A 17,761-nucleotide genomic window follows, 5' to 3' on the forward strand; every position below is an offset into this window, starting at 1 on the left:
GGTAACTTGACTATCTCCCATGTATGATTTTTCTCAATGGCACATAGTTCTTCCTCCATAGCTTGCTTCCATTTCATGTTATTCAGAGCTTCAATATGATTGACAGGTTCTGCTCCTGCTAGCAGTGCAAAGTGTACTAGATCACCATCCTCATTTACCTCATTATCATTTACCACATCACAATCTTGTAATCTGGCTGGAGTTTTTCTTGCCCTTGATGATCTGGCTCTGGTTCCAACTTCTGATGCTTCAGCATCTGCTGCTTCTGAAGCTTCAGCATCTGCTGCTTCTGAAGCTTCAGCATCTGCTGCTTCTGAAGCTTCAGCATCTGCTGCTTCTGATGCTTCAGCATCTGTCTCAGCATTCTGATTACTATCACTGTCTTCAGTTAAACTCATCAATGGCTTGCTTGTGCTGCTGCTAGATATCCAATCCCAACTCTTTGCTTCATCAACAATGACATCTCTACTGTATATCATTTTCTTTGTTGTTGGATTGTACAGTTTATAAGCTCCAGTTACATGATAGCCTACTAGAATCATTGATTCACTTCTATCATCCAGCTTCTTTCTCTTGGCTTCTGGTACATGCTTGTAGCATAATGCACCAAAAACTCTAAAGTGACTTACACTTGGCTTCTTGCCACTCCATACTTCTTCTGGTACTTTGTCTTTGAGTTTCTTTGTAGGGCATCTGTTTAACACATACACTGCAGTACTTACAGCTTCACCCCAGAATGACTTAGGCAGATTTCTATGCTTCACCATGCATCTAGCCATGTCAAGTATTGTTCTGTTCCTTCTCTCAGCCAACCCATTGTGTTGAGGTGTGTATGGAGCTGTGACCTCATGTTCAATGCCATTTTCTTCACAAAATGACTCAAACCTCCTTGAAGTATACTCACCTCCTCCATCAGTTCTGAGAATTTTAATTCTCTTGCTGCATTGATTCTCTACCAAAGCCTTGAATCTTTTGAACACATCAAATGCTTCATCTTTTGACTGTATCAAGTAAACCCACATTTTTCTGCTAAATTCATCCACAAATGTTATGAAGTACCTGTTTCCACCAAGTGATTTCACATCAAATGGTCCACACACATCTGAGTGTACAACTTCCAAAACATTTGCAGATCTTAATGGTAAAGATTTTTTGAAAATGTTCCTGGTTTGCTTGCCTGCTAAGCAACCCTCACATATCTTATCTTGCATTTGAATATTGGGCAGTCCTGCTACCATTTCCTTGCTTGCTAACTGGTTCAGATATTTAAAATTCAAATGGCCAAATCTCAAGTGCCACAGCCAATTTTGTTTATCTTCTGACACAGCTTTCATGCATTCTACTGTAGCATTGTTGATCACAGTTTTGAAAGTTCTATTCTTAGCCAAAGGTGACCTCAATACTAACATGTTTGCAGGATCATAGAGTTCAAAGTTTTCATTCTTTATACTAACTGAGAAGCCTTTCTCTATTAATTGACCAACACTAAGCAAGTTACAATCCATACCTGGTACAAACAAGATATTTTCAACTATGGCAGAACTACCATTCTTTCTTTTGATTACCATGTTCCCAGTGCCTTCTGCTTGTATGGACCTACCATCTGCTAGTTTCACTTTGCTTTTCTTTGTGTCATCAAATTTGATCAGCCAGTTTTTATGACCAGTCATATGATTGGAACACCCTGTGTCCAAGTACCATGCTCCACTAGCAATTTTATCTTCTGACATAGCAGCCATGAAGGTTACAGCACCTTTACCTTCAACTGAGTTTTCTTCCACCAAGTTTGCTTCATCATCACTGTCTTTTGCTTTCTTTGATCTACATTCAGATGCATAATGACCCCACTTCTGGCAATTGTAACATTGAATGTGACTTTTATCCTTTTTCTTTGGATTTGAATTTGATGTTCCTCCTCCTTTCTTGAAGGATTCAGATTTTTCATCAAACTTCTGCTGGTTTTGTGAAGCATTCTTGGACTTATTCTTTCCTTTGTAGCCATCATTCTTCTTGAATGTTTGAGCTTTCAACGCTTCCACAGATTCTTGTACACCCTTTCTCTCATTAATCATCAATTCATGTGCTTCTAAAGAACCAACCAAATCTTCCAATTTCATGTCTGCTACTTTACCAGCTTCTTGGATAGCAACAATAACATGATCAAAATTAGGGGTTAAGGTTCTCATTACCTTTTCAACAATCATCTTCTCAGAGATTTCTTCACCACAACTCTTCATGGTGTGAATCAGTGCTTGAACCTTTGATGCATAAGATCCAATCGATTCATTGTTGTCCATTTGCAGTAATTCATACTGCCTCCTTAGTGATTGTAGTTTCACAGCTTTCACCTTTTCTCCACCATCATAATACTTCACCAAGATATCCCATGCTTCTTTGGATGTTTCAGCATGAGAGATCTTATCAAAATTTGCTGAATTCAGTGCAGCCTGAATTGCATACATTGCCTTGCAATCTTTCTTCTTCAAATCTTTGTGATTGTTTCTTGCCTCTGCATTTGCATTTGCAGGTAATGCTGCAACACCATTAATCACCACATCTAGTGTATCTTGAAATCCAAACAAAGATTTCATTTGCTTGTTCCATCGTTCCCAATTCTTTCCATCAAGAATTGGAAGATTATTGGGTAAACCACCATTGCCACTTGCCATTGCCTCTGAATGTTGACAATCTTACCCAAGAACCTGAATCTTGTGATGCTACACAATGAACCAAAAGGCTCTAGATACCAATTTGTTGGAGAACAAGCACACACTTTGTGTTATTGAAGAAGAGGAAGGAGATTTAGGAGAAAGAAAAGAGATTCTTATTGATTAGTTATTTGTTGAATGGAATACAAGAAGTTATTCTACACTTTATTCTAACTCCTACTTATAGAAAACAAAGATAGGTGGTTAACTTGATAGACAAGTAACCAACTAACCAACTACTAACTAACAAGTTAGTTACAACCAACTAACTTGAAATGAAACTAACTTCTAAACTAGGTTTTGAACAATTACAAAACAACAGAATTTTAGAAACACAAACAAAAAAGGACTAATAACCAAATTTTGGAATTGGAAGGATAAGATGATTGAATTGAAACACAACACTTAGAGAAACAAGAAGAACAAAAACAAAATGAAAAATGTGATTAAAAGACCATGATATATCACATAAATTAAACATGATTAATACATGAAGAGTTCTTGGATGACAAATTAAATTAAAGAGGACAAGATAAATAAAAGGAAGGGATACAAATACACCCTTTAAATAAACACAAGCATGCTTATCTACAATTTTGAGGACCCCATACAATTTTGGCTTCTTTATCCAAATCCAAATTGAAAACCATATAGGCCCATCAAGAACATGGGATTGAAAGCAAGAAGACAATGCTTGATGAGGGACCAGTAGACAGACTTCAATTAACTACTCAATATGGTACTGTTATTCTTAAAAGAACCAACAACAACAACTCATAATAATAATTGAGACCAAACATGTTCATTCATTAAGCATTGCTCCTAAAGGATCCAAGAGCCTTAATTGCTGAACCTCTTAGAATGTATTGGTGGTAGATTGCAGCAACTGCAGCACCAATAAATGGTCCAACCCAATAAATCCACTGAAAAACATCAAAAAAAACAATCAACAAAACTAATCATAACACTCTCAACCATATATAAATCAATCGTTAGTTGTCTAATGTTGATTGACGCTGGATTTGGTAGGGAAAACTACAGTTCGATCCCCTGCGACTTTAATTGGAGGGAGATGGAACCAAATTAGGCAGTTCAGCGGGCCGAATAAAAATGGTGAAAACCAAAACAAACAAACAAAATAGGGTTTGAAAAATTTTCGCGACAATCAGAGTGTATCGCGGCATTATAAATTTGTATGTCAATGCGGACCATGTCCAATGTGGCCGCATTAATTGTGTTTGATCACGACGAAAAAATCTTATATATGTAATAAATTTAATATTTAATTTAATTTACCTGATCATCCCAGGCTTTGTCGTTGTTGAAGATAACGGCTGGTCCGAAACTCCTAGCGGGGTTAATGCCGGTGCCGGTAACGGGGATTGTTGCCAAGTGAACCATGAACACAGCAAATCCAATGGGAAGTGGTGCCAAAACCTGTTAAATTAATTATTTCAAATTAGATTAACTTCACTAAAACAACCATAATTGACATATTAAGAAAATTAAACCCAAAAAAGGTGATTAACTAATTTAATACTTACAGGAACATGAGAATCCCTAGCACTTCTCTTAGGGTCAGTGGCAGAGAAAACAGTGTAGACCAAAACAAAGGTACCAATAATCTCAGCACCTAAAGCAGTGCCTTTGCTATAACCCTCAGAAACCAAATTAACACCTCCTTTGTACCTGTTGTAGTATGATGTTTGGAAACCCTTTGCAAGTCCAGCACCACAAATTGCACCTAAACATTGTGCAATTATGTATAGTATTGCCCTTATTAAAGACACCTTGCGTCCCACAAATAGCCCAAAGGTCACAGCAGGATTTATGTGTCCTCCTACAATCAATTAATGTTACCAAATTAGTACTAATTAACTTCAATTACAAATATACATACATACACAAACATTTTTTAACAAGAAGTTCAATTTTGATTGATTTATGTAACCAACAATATGTTTCCAATTGAACATTTTTTTAGTTAATTAATTTTCTTTTTTAAGTAATACAAATAGTAAAGACCGAAAAACGGTGGAAACCAAATTACACTAAAATAGTACTAGAGATGTCCTCGTGAACATAGCTCAGTTGACATAGACATTATATGTAATATACAGAAAATAGTACTAAAGATAAGTAGTCGACTATTCTAAAGTGAACAACTCGATTGTAAAGTAGTTACTATAAACGAGTCAAATTAATCATAGTGTAAATCATTAATTAACAAATCAAACATAAACGCTAGAATTACTTGAATATTGTTTGAAATAGTTTCGAAACCGGATATTATCAGTGAATTTAGTTAAAATCACTATATAAAATGTATTCTGCACTCGTTATAATCATAATTCAATTTCAACTAATTATAACTAACTTGTAATTAACTTTAAACGACATTCAACTAAAATTCAAAGAGATCGAGAAAAATACGATACCTGAGATACCGGCGGTGCAGTAAACAAGAATAAAGATCATACCACCAAAAGCCCAAGCAATACCCAAAACACCAACACCATCACATTCAGTATTACCTTTGATAGTAGTATCACTTTGTCTACTATAACCAATAATGGTTAAAACAGTGATATAAAGAAAGAGAAGTGTTGCTACAAATTCAGCTATCACAGCTCTATACAAAGACCACTTTGTAAATTCATCTAAATCAAACAAAGGTGCTGGTGGTGGATCTTGATAATCCTTAGCTGAAAATTCAGCACCTTGTTCTTGAACCTCAACATCTTTTCCCATGTTGTTTTTTTTCTCTCTTTGTGCTAAGAGATTTTGTGTGGAATATGAATATGTGGTAGTGAGTGAGTGTCTTTAGGTAACACTTAATTGATGTGTAGTAAAGTGTTGGGTAGAAACATGGTATTTATGGAATCAATGTGGCTATCAAATTAATTTTTAATTATGAAATTTTTTTGTTTGTATGTTTTTTTAATTTTTTATATAATTTTTTTTTTTGGCTTTTCAGCATAGTTTAATCTGGTTCGGAGTCAACTCTGACATCAAGTGATTTCAAACCCCTCGCGGTCGCAGTTGCGGTGATCGAACTGTGGTCATTTCTATTAAGTTCAGCGTCAGTTATCACTGAACCAATTAATGATTGATATATAAATTTGTATGTATCTATGTATTATGAATAGTGACATGCCATTATTTTTATTTTATTGTATAGTAAACAATGACATTATTAGTAACGTTATTTTTTTTTTTGCCGACTTTATTAGCTTGATTTCGCTTGCAAGGTCCTACCCACTCTGCGGCTACTACCCGACCCAACGACTCTTAAATCCTTCTTTTTTGGAGCCATCCCTTTGTTTTATTTTTTCAAAAAATAAAAATACTAGTGTAATAATAATTGAGGAAAGAAAGTGATTTTATGATAAAATGGCCACATATCCTAAGTTTAAATTGATTTTACTGTCTAGTGAATAAAAAATATGGTGACAATGAAATATAATGTTGCTATATTTTTTAAAATAATTACATATGAATAAAAAATAGACGTATGTGAGCTTAGCTCAGTTGGTAGGACACTGTCACACTGCATTATATATGTAGGGGGTCGGGGTTCGAACACAGTCACATCACTTATCTACCTTAAGGGTGAAATTCTTAGTCATTAGACTACTTTGACAACAAAAAAAAATAGACGAGTAACTTCAAAAGTTTGGTTTAGTGGTAAAAAGATAGGTCTAGGATCCGAGATGTCTCGGGTTTGAGCTCCACTAGTGTTCTTGGAGGAGGTAAATATAATTATCTTTGTAAATGCTCTCTAATTATCATAAGATCTTCTCTGCCTTGAACCGGGCCATCATCCCCCCACACTAAAACATTTTATCAAAAAAAATAATAATAGGCGACCAATTGTGCCGCTAACTCTTGCCGGAAGCAAAATTAATCTTTCTAAAAACTACAATTAAATTTATATTTTATTGTTATTGTTAAATTCTAGCTCAATCAACAAGTTGGTATTATTAGGTTAAAAATATTTGCCCCAGATTAAACTCGTAATCTCATAATTATATGTGAATTTTAAATTTTATTTATCACTTCATCTACAAACGAAATAAAATTACACACAATAATATTTATACGTGTATTTTTATTATAGGTTTGTTTCTAAAATATAGTCTCAAATGTTTATGTCATGATTTAATTGGATATATATGGAAAATAATTTTATTGTGTATATATACAAAAATTAAATTCAAAAAATATATAGTACTATATCTTATCTTGGTGCTCTTATCTTTGTGGGTCAAGCCCTTTGTTTTGCTTTTTACGCAATTGATGCGAGTTTATATTTAATGCATTTGATATGTACTAACATTTGGAAAATAAATATGACTATATATTAGGTACTAGAATTTTCAAGCATTATCCATGTTAGTGGCTAAGAAATGATTAGCATATAAGAATTGCAGGTATAAAAAAAACATGAAGGTAGAAGGATATATGCTGAATATATTATAGTACTAATAATCAAAGAATAGTATCAATCATTGTTTTGGTTATTAAGTAATTGTTTGATGTGAATAAAATAAGAGGAGAAGTAGTTGTCACTTTTGTTGGATGACAAAGGCTGGCTTGCCAGATGAACTTATCTGGACACACCTAAATTATTATCAAATACTTATTTTTTATGGGAAAAAAATATTGTATCAATAAGTTAATGATTATTTTCAGCTTCTTGTTTCAATATTTGTACTTCAATCCACCATACACGTACAAAAAGAAGAAAAGTAGACCATTAAAGCAGGAATATTCAGAGTTTTTGTGTAATTTTCTGTTGTTTTATTGATCAATGGTTTTTATCTTATTTCAATTCCATAAACTTGTCTCACAAGGTAAGTGATGTAGACCACTTAATAATCATCATTATGTATCTACTCTCAATCGTTCGCGGTTGGTAAAGGTTATCGCAGCACCTGTACTAGGATAGATGACTTATCACGATGCCTGCAGACCAATTTACAATGTCTCCGTTGCTGACATTCGTCAAGCAGGCCACGTGATTGGCCAGGGTCTTCTTCGGCTAATAAGAATTTTCCATTCAAATAGTCAATACATCGTAGTTAGTGGTTTGAGATCGGCTAGTTTTTTAAGGTTTGTTTAACAAAAAAACAATTTATAATAAAATTGAAATTGCATGACTTTTGTCTAACGATTAACATATACTGATTTTCTGAGTGTTGGGGTTTTACTTTCTGAAGATAATTTGAATTCTTAATATGAGACCTTTAACACCTTATATCTAAATCATGATAAGACATATGAAGTGTAACACATACGGTTCGATAACCATTGTTTAAATCATATTATTATTTTATGAAAGACTTTAAATAGAATCTCTCCCAATTTAACGATTAGTCAGAAACAAAGACATTTGAAATGTGATTCATGTGATACAATCTTAACAAATAACACATACTCAGAAGATAATCCAATAATAAACTATCTAACAAATCTAAATTGAGTCGAGTCTAATTCAGCTTCAAAAACTATATTTTAGGTTAAAAATTGGAAGGAATTATTGGATAATGACATGATTAATCCATGATGAAGAAACAGTGGCAGTCTTAGTCAGAATGAGCAATAAGTATACAAGATCATCTAAACCACAAAGATAAGCTAATGAAATCAAAAATTGTAACGTTTAATTAAAAACTACACCGACCATGAAAGGGTCATTCTCATCTTACACATGCAAACAAAAAATTCTCATTCAACATAAAATTGGCCTACAAGTGTGTCACACGTGGTGCTTTTTTAACCATATTATTGCATTATTGATTATTATGTTTGAAATTTGAAAATTTCATTTGACAAATTATTGTAGTATTATGCTGTTTATGCACATGATATTTGAAAAAAAATGAGAACCTGGACTATACCACAAATGCTTAGGGTGGGCGGCAATAGTATACATGACATCTCAATTCTGAATTCTTGTCATTATCATTTCATTTGCCACCCCTTACTCTTTATTATTTTCATGGTGGTCCATTTGAAATTTAGTTTGTTATTATCTTAATCACTAAATATATTAAAATTATGAATATGTAAGTATTTTTTTTTAAGTGGTCAATTTAGTAAATTTGAGTTTAACGACTATAGTGACAGTGTCTTGTAGATAAGGGTGGAAATAGAGTGGTGACTATGAGTTAGTTTTTACAAGGCTAAAATTTTGTTTGTCGAAAATTGTCATATTTACTTAAATAGTTAGACTGATAGGCTTAAAAGACTTTCTTATAACTTGTAACTTGACACTTTAGCTAAATGGATATCTAAACAAGTATTAACTTTCTCTATTTTTAAAAAGTTCGGTCTAGAACGTAGATTTTAGTAAATTGGTCTAAACTATTCTCATTCTTACTCGAAGATTTGGTCACTAACAAACGGTTAATTGTCCTTATTTTATGTTTTGGCTATTATAATATAGATAGATAGATAGATAGAAAGTTTTCGTCGTTATTAACTATGACTAATCTTCTCGAAGAATTTATAATGTTTTGTCATTTCAACTAAATTTTTCTATGCTCATAAGCCAAAAATCAAACTCCTAATTATATGTTTTTTTTTTTTTACACAACTCCTAATTATACTTGAGAGGCTTAAACTCGTACCACTTTAATTAATTAGTTGTTAGTAACTTAATATTTTTCCTTATTTGCTATCCATATAATAAGATTTCAAGTTTTAAAATAGTAAAAATAAAAAAGAAGATTGGTTGAGTGGCATATTTGTTGTCCATGTCAGGAGAGTGGGTGGAAAATAAAGAACAAGACATATTGATGTCTAATAATTGAGGTGGCCCCATTCTATTAGTCAGCCTGTCACATATCACACTCCACACAATTGATTATCATGCCAGACTGGAGGCTTCCTTCCAACTATTTATTGTTTCTTTATTTTATTTTTTATCAATATTGTTTCTTTATTCTAATTATTAATTTATTATACTACATTGAATATTAATTCATATTTCCCTCATTATTTCTTTAATATTTTCCAAAATATTCATTTTTTTACCAACCAAAGCATTCATGTTTATATCGAAAAAATTCTACCATAAAAAATCTGCACCACCTTAGTCAGAGTCCTGACTCCGCCATTGTATACTAGCGTTAAAGATTAAGTAATGACGATGTTTAACCGTACATAAATAAAATCATATCCAAGGGAAGAAATATAGACTAGAGAGTTCTTCAGAGCATCAAATCAACCCTCAAACTCATATTCTAACAATTGACATTTACACTAGTAAGTGTTTAAGTTTCTACATTTGCCCATCTAAGATTATTTACAACTTCTAAATTGACCTCTCGAAAAAAACACACATTTTATGAACAGAAACATAATACTCTTGATTCAGTAAGGAACATAACATAGATAACAGAACAAAAAACACACATTTTATGAACAGAATTAATTCAAGACTTTCTAATCTCAAGCATATTTCATCATACCTCTTAAATTCCTCAACTAAAGCTTACCGATTCAGCATAACAAAATGCCATAGATGTAAAACTTGCTTTAAAATTTCAACTGTCAAAGAAACTATAACATACTATGTTCCTTGCAATAGCAGTGAAAAGAAAAACACATGAAGAACATATGAACCTGGAATTGGACTCCTGCACCACCAGAATCACACAGTAGAAAATTTCAACCAATGGATTAAAACAGGGTAGCAATTCTCACATCAGGTTAAACTGGATTGCAATGTTTAAAACCCAAACCAAATCGTATAGTTCAACTTCAACCAGTTGCATAATAAATCATCTCGGTACAAAATCTTCAAAACAGTTGAACCACGACCTCTGAAAGGCATCTCCGGTTTTAAGTCTGGTTCTGATTTTAAAACAGTATTACAACATTGCAAAATATTAACCAAATCGAACTACTAAAAGCTACTACTACATGACCAAAGTAACAGCAGGAAATCCATTTCTAAAATCATAACCGATTAGCGCAGAAATGCGTCGGTTTTGGACACCAATTCTTATAATTACTTTGAATTGTGTCATTTTCTCAAGTTATTATCGGTGTCGACGTGCAGTGTCCCTGCTTCATAGCAGCTAACTAAAGGATGATAATATGCTCACTAATTTGTGAACAGCTCTTAAACACAACCTAATTAATGATATTCTAACACAATACATTGCAAATAAAGTGTTACACTCAAACCACAAAACAAAAACATATAAGAAACAAATTATAATTCTAATTTTAACAGTAGCAGATAATCTTAATCAGAAGATAAATAAAACCTCTCAATTACTCAAATACTAATCTTAACCAGCAGATAAAACTCTCAAAATCTTCTCAATTACTAAACCACATGAGTCACTCAAAAGGATCAACACTAGTTACAAAAATCACATGAGTTCAAATAGCTCATATTAAGACTTGGGATACTGAAACTATGCAGCCTCTCTACAACAGGGAAGACTGAGGTTCAATATACATATAATAAAAAGGAACTATAACACTGTCAAAACAATTGAAAGTTGAAACCCATAATGGAATGCAAATTTTGGTTGTTTTACCGTATCTATGCTAAGAAATCAAACATTAAAAGGATATTACTTCTATTGTTGAGAAACTGATCAATATTGTTTGAGTGGTAAGTACAAACTAACTAAATACAACGTTTATGTATTAATTGTCAAACCTGCTATCCAACTTTAAATTCTATAACTACAAATTAAGATATTGCACATTGGCTTGGGCTTGCCTAATTTAAGTGCTTTATCATGTTAAAGCGCTGCTCACGTAAGTGTACACCACTAGTTATCCTTTATTGTTTTAAGAGTGCATACAAGAACATAGTTACATAAAGAAATACCATTTTGCATCTGGTTACATGTTTTCCAATTTATGACATGTTGCATTACTTAGTATCACGTTTACCATACTCTTCAGCTCTGGCAACACCAGACATGAAAACATCAATTGTCCAATCCTTTAAATCTTCCTGTAGAAAGCATATGACGAAAGTTCAGCCACTAAATGTAATAATAACACTAATAATAACGAGCAATAGCAACCAATTACAATGTAGAAGAAGAGGAAGATAGGATACTAGGTAGAACTAGAAGAATACGCAGAGAAAGTGACATCACAGATTTCATATCCCTTTGCTCTCCTTACACTATGTTATATACTTCAAGCTCACTCCATTGTACATACCTCTTCTCACACCCCATCATCCATGTGATTCTTTTTTCTTTCTGTTACCACTAATTTATTTCCTTTGTTAAGCCTTCTTTTAACTTTTTCCCCAATTGGTAATCATTATATTAAACTAAATGTTTTCTTTGTAATTAAATTCCAATGCAAAACTCCTATGATCTGATTCTGAGCAAATCTCACCTGTGTGTGTATAAAAGGTGTATAAAGTGAAAGGAGCTAATTTTGTGTAATTTAAATATGTAAGAGTAGAACTAGTCATGTAAACATGTAAGGTGTATAAAGTGAAAGGTGCGAACTTGGTTTATTGTAAAACTAATATGAACCAATTATGTAGAGTTATGTGTAAAATTAAACTCCTCTCAAATTTTACCGGCTCCCTATTTATAGTGAGTGACACTCAATGGGATTAGTCTAGCGAAACTATGTTAGGTATGCATTTGGGAAGAAAGAATGTGTACTTATCAAGAGGTCATTTGCTATGAAACACGGACACAAGCACCACATACAACACAGACACAGAAACTAGTTAAAATTTTAGAAAATAAAAGCGATGATTATATGTAATCACAAGTGTCAATGTCATTTCGTCACGAGACCTATCTATCGGACACGCCTCCAATATAAAGTGTGAAATTTATAAAGCTCATCAGCATTGTCTCTAGTGTGAATTTAGTAATAAAAATAGTGAGTGTGAGATTGATACCAGACGCAATGGTTCTCCAGTTCTGATTCTGGAATTGGGACGGGAAAACTTTGACTCAAACGGAGTTCTAGGTGGGAGTTCTCGAACCTTCTCCCACTCCTCACGGGAGAGCATTCTAACCTCATATTGACCCGGTGGAGCATTCTTTATCCCACGCTCAATCAACTCTTGGGATCTGGATTCATCATACTGCCATGAAATTGCAAATCATCAGTGAAGAGTTTCAGTTAGTAATATGATCGAACAGGTAATGTGCAAAATATGAAATTGAAAGAAAATAACGTATAGTACCATCATAAGGAGTTTAGCGAAAATTGCAATGCCAACGGCAGCGACGATCATGGGCATGGAGGCGGTGTCGAGATAGGATAATGATTCCGGTACCGGAACGATGAACTGGTCCTTTGTCTTCGACTTCCTCATCGTCCTCTTCTTCTCCAATTCCAATGACTTTCTCTTCAACGCTTCCGATGGGCCATCTACGCGCAGCGTGTGTAACAATCTTTGTCTTATTCCATTCATCTGAAATCGCGGTGGAAGGAAGGTTGTTAGATGAGAGTTGTTTTGAGGAAGAACAAAGCGCAGCCGGCGTAAATTGGAGAGAGAGAGAGAGAGATAAAAGTTTGTTACTCCCTCCCTCTTGTAACGAGTGTGTTAGTTAAGTGCGTCACGCGTGTCAATGCATAACTTTGACGATTAATATTTTTAATTGTATAATAGTAAAAGATAAATGTTATTTCAACACAATATTCTAACAAAAATACAACAAAGTTTCACTTTATGCTTTTTTTAATATTTTTTGCACACCTCGATAATTTTGTTGTGAGTGGAGAAAAGTTGTGTCGTATTTTTGTCCGGTCTTTTGGTGTTCATATAACACTACTAGTAAAAATTATAAAAATTTGATATTTTGAAAATACTCATCAAGATGAATCCAACAACGTTTTATATATGCTAATATTTGTTTTTATTTATTGTCAAAAAAAATAGGATCAAAGTAAGATATGTGAATAATGTATATAGTTAAAATGGCTCATTCATCGAATACCAAAAAAAAAATGGCTCATTCATTTTAGGATGGATGGAGTAGTGCATTTTAAAATTTAATTTTATGTTTTCAATAATATAACTAGTTGTTATTATTACTGGATATCTGTATCCGTTTGTGTGATCCGTATTTTATATTATGCTGACTTAAGTTAAAGATTATTCTAAATTTATACATTTGTTTATTTTTATGACTAGTTAACTTTCGAAAAACACAATTAAGTCACAAAGAAACGTTGAATTAAATGAAAAAACTATTAAATAAAAATACAGACATCTCGTCAGACAAATTATTTTACAATATTATTAACCCAAATATATGCACATTATTAGAATAGAAAATGCGGACGGAATATCTGGTTTCCATCAGTACGCAATTTTTATTCTTCTAAATGCTAACATGTGTAAAAGAAGATCAATCTTAGTTTTTTTCTCCTCACTTGTGCTCGAAACAGTGTTAATAATATTTCATTTAGTTGATTCAAAACAAAAACAAAACGCAAATCCAAATATATAAGTTCCTTGGTTTCACTATTTCATATTTTCATAGTAATAGAAGTATATTTACAATTCGACTATGTAATGTAGAAACATATCAGAGAAAATGACATCAATAATTGCATTTAATCTCTAACAATTCCTACATGTCGCTAATAATTATCTTAAACAACGTCTCTCTATTCATTTACAAATATGGACGCATGATATGATTGGGTACTACATTTGGGCCTTGTTTGGATGGCCCAAATGAAAGTATAAAACAATCAAAAGTCAGCAAGACCATCTTCTTCACATTCTTCATCTTCGAATATGGTCTCTAACTTAGGAGTATTGGAGGGTTTCCAAGGGAACTCCAGCAGTGAAGGTGCAACCTCCACCATCCATGGCTTCATCGCGGACCTTAGCTCTCTTGCCATTGTGGCTTGTTTGTATGAATATACAGCTCAACGAGGGAATGTGCGACGCTTGATGAAGCTTTATTATTATTGTTATGTCGGTCTCTCTCTATGTCCTTGAATGAAACACAGAGAGAGATAATGCGGACGAAAAAAGTGTAACTCTTTAGAAAAATAACCTTAAGGTTTCTTTGAGAGATATTTGATGAAAACTATTGATTGATCGAATGAATCAACATTGATAAATGAAGAGCACTATATATACATATGTAAAGTGGTTTAAACCACGGTTGTAAACAAAAGGAGAAGAGCAAAATATGGGGAAATAGCCTCTATAAAGTATAAACAAACAATAAAGAACAAATATAGAGAATTTGTTTCATGTGATTGTTAAATATGGAAAACATGGGAACGAGGGGATTAAAATGCCTTAATATAGTGTTTAAAAAAAAAAACTAAAAAAAAATGCCTTAAAATAGGAAGATAATGATACATTGAAAAACCAAACTATATTTTTTCTTTAAATTCGGTTTGGTATGTACAAAAAGAGCAATATATAGAGAGAGGCTAAACTTGAATTTGTACAGTTTTTGTATAACTAAATTTGGATTTGGATATTGTTATGGGCCACTTATAACAAATAGCCACACCAGTGGTCTGATGATCTGATCATAAAGTGCAGTGCAACCAATCCATCCATGGGACATGATCATGCATAGCTAGATGCTAATATTCACACTCACCCACCAATCACCATACCAGCTTTGTAATCCTGTACACAACCTAATGCCCGGATCTGGATCCTCTTCAACCTTTTCTCTCATATTCATCATGCCTTCATCTCAGCTATTTACTCGATTTTTCTCTCTTCTGAAATGTTCCTTTATTTCCTTTGTGGATCATCAACCATTGAATTAAGAAAAAAGAGATGGTTGTCGAATATTAGAGATGTAAACTAGCTTAGTTCAATAAAGGTTTGTAATAGCATAAAATAGTAAACAATTGCTCTAGTTAAAAATAGCATAACTGACCGAAGGAGAGTTAGTTATGCCAGCTGTAGAAGTTAGTTTTGCCAATTGTAGGTTATTGAACTGCTATAGCAGGTAACTAGACTATCAATATAAATGTAAGAGATAAACACCATTGTAACTAATCAAACAGAACAGATAAAATTGAGTTTCTCTCTTCTCTCTTTTCTCTCATTTTAATACGTCGTGTCAGTAACCTACAGCTGGCAAAACTATTTTCTTTTTTCTTTTTCTTTTTGTTGATAGGCAAAATGGCAAAGTCATTGAAAACTCACACACACAAAGTGGAATGATCGGGGTTCGAATCCCAGTCCTGACGTCCGACACTAGCAATTTCAGCATTTCTGCCAATTGAGCTAGGATTTGTGGACAAAACTAATTTCTACGGCTGGCATAACTAACTACTTTGGTCAGTTATGCTATTCTAACTAGAGCAATTGCTTACTATTTTATGCTATTACAACCTTTACTAAAGTAAGCTAGTTTACGTCTCTAATACCGAATATCAAGTGCAAGAGAGGATCCAACTCCTCGACCACATGATTACCAATATCAAAATCCAACAATAAAATATCTACACCATTATGCTCCACATCATTTTTATTGACAGTAAAAGTAAGGAAAATGAGATATAGGAATAATACTTTTGCTTGCTTCGGTAAGGAAAAAAATAAGGGGCACAATTTCCGCTAACTTTTCGGCTTACAGAACCAAAAACACGTCTTATTATGAACAGAAACTTTCATACAAGACTCTAATCCCAAGCATATTTTATCATACCTCTTCAATTCTTCAACTAAAACTTGCCCCATTCAAGATAACAAAATGCCACAAAGATGCAAGAATGAGAAATAAAACATTTCAAACAAAAATTCTTGACAAACCATTCAATTAAAATTGGGCAGCTATTCTCACATCAACTTAAACTAGATTGCAATGTTTTAATTTTAAAAACCAAACTGAATCATATAGTTCAACATGTTGCATAATGAATCGGCACTGCTAAAATTAAGTTATTTGAATGGTTGTTCGATTACAGTTTCATTTTCAGATCGAGCAGTTAAAAACAGTCAAAACATGACCCTGGAGATCAAAGTAACAGCATGGACCCCATTTTCGAATCAGAATCGATGAGAGCGGGTGGACCGATTTTGGGAGGGAGTGAACTCGCTGCTCCTACCTCGCGGCATTGTTGCGGTAGGGTTTTGGGAAAACGACGGTAGAGAGTACGAAAATCCTTTTATACATTACTGTTTACATTTGGGTCGGGTTTTTAACTTGCATTTTAGGGTTGGAAATTGGTTAGACCGAACTAGGTTCCGCCAAGGTTGAGATTGGCATGTTAAAAACTTGAAGGTGTGATTCTGGGTTTGTGAATATCTTTTGAGAGTCTGACATAATCTATTAATCTTATTTCACTTGAATATATTTTACTCCCTCCGTCTCAAAATTATTGTCACAATTTGACTGTATGCACTATTCATACAAGCTACTTTGATCATATTTTTTTACTAATTTATAAATATTAGCATATGAGATTTGTTAGATTTGTCTCAATGAGTACTATCAAAATATCAATTTTTCATAATTTTTAATAATACACAATTAAATATATTAATTATCAAAATTGTGTATCGGCAAGTGTGCAGTAGTAAAATATGACAATTATTTTGGGACGGAGGGAGTAATAAATAATTATATTTATTTTTAAACTAGTTTTGTGCCTGTTGTAACTAGTTATTTTTGGTATAGTTTATTTTTTTAATAATTTTTTTTAGTTTTTTTTTAATAATTAGATAGAAGTTATAGAAGTGTTTTCTGATTCCAATATAATTCTCTTTTTCTTACAGTGATTTTTTGTGTGTCCTTGTTCTTGTTCTTGTCATTGTAATGTTACTAATGTTCTTTTCTACAGATGATGTTTCTTATAATATTATTGCTTTTAATAATTTTGATAAACAAATGTAAATGTTCAATTCTGTGAGTAATCTGTCATGTGGGTCTCGGTGCACCCAAGGACAATGTAGTTAAACCCGATCTTGGTGATTCAGTTCAGCAATAACACCCATGAAGAAGATTCGATGAATCCTGGTTAGTAAACATGCTCTGACAATCAACACGTTTTTATACCGTTTGTATTCGACACTTTTAAATTTCTAGCATCAAACGCTG

The 17,761-nt window shown here is 33.1% G+C and overlaps 2 protein-coding genes across 2 annotated transcripts; both read right to left on the reverse strand.

Annotated features, from left to right (window-relative positions):
- Nucleotides 1-3,151: 3,151 nt before the first annotated feature.
- Nucleotides 3,152-5,603, reverse strand: LOC123899381 (aquaporin PIP2-7). Its single transcript, XM_045950491.1, has 4 exons — nucleotides 5,147-5,603; nucleotides 4,253-4,548; nucleotides 4,005-4,145; nucleotides 3,152-3,631 (listed from the first exon to the last, which is right to left on the reverse strand). Exons 1-4 carry the CDS (start codon nucleotides 5,457-5,459, stop codon nucleotides 3,518-3,520), a joined length of 864 nt encoding a protein of 287 aa, XP_045806447.1. The 5' UTR covers nucleotides 5,460-5,603; the 3' UTR covers nucleotides 3,152-3,517.
- Nucleotides 5,604-11,280: 5,677 nt separating this feature from the next.
- Nucleotides 11,281-13,299, reverse strand: LOC123900007. The gene is made up of 3 exons (XM_045951286.1): nucleotides 12,910-13,299; nucleotides 12,619-12,807; nucleotides 11,281-11,697 (listed from the first exon to the last, which is right to left on the reverse strand). Exons 1-3 carry the CDS (start codon nucleotides 13,138-13,140, stop codon nucleotides 11,614-11,616), a joined length of 504 nt encoding a protein of 167 aa, XP_045807242.1. The 5' UTR covers nucleotides 13,141-13,299; the 3' UTR covers nucleotides 11,281-11,613.
- Between the last annotated feature and the right edge of the window lie 4,462 nt (nucleotides 13,300-17,761).

This window comes from Trifolium pratense, linkage group LG7 (assembly GCF_020283565.1).
Source record: "Trifolium pratense cultivar HEN17-A07 linkage group LG7, ARS_RC_1.1, whole genome shotgun sequence".
Taxonomy (NCBI): Eukaryota; Viridiplantae; Streptophyta; class Magnoliopsida; order Fabales; family Fabaceae; genus Trifolium; species Trifolium pratense.

Excerpts from the sequence above, each read along its gene's own strand:
- LOC123900007 (XM_045951286.1), bottom strand. The coding sequence starts at position 13,140 with ATGAATGGAATAAGACAAAGATTGTTACACACGCTGCGCGTAGATGGC. Across the intron at positions 12,808-12,909 it reads TCGCTAAACTCCTTATGATG|TATGATGAATCCAGATCCCA; the intron begins GTACTATACGTT and ends ATTTCATGGCAG. Across the intron at positions 11,698-12,618 it reads CTGGAGAACCATTGCGTCTG|GAAGATTTAAAGGATTGGAC; the intron begins GTATCAATCTCA and ends TGCTTTCTACAG.
- LOC123899381 (XM_045950491.1), bottom strand. The coding sequence starts at position 5,459 with ATGGGAAAAGATGTTGAGGTTCAAGAACAAGGTGCTGAATTTTCAGCT. Across the intron at positions 4,146-4,252 it reads CTAGGGATTCTCATGTTCCT|GTTTTGGCACCACTTCCCAT; the intron begins GTAAGTATTAAA and ends TTAATTTAACAG. Across the intron at positions 3,632-4,004 it reads ACAAAGCCTGGGATGATCAG|TGGATTTATTGGGTTGGACC; the intron begins GTAAATTAAATT and ends GATGTTTTTCAG.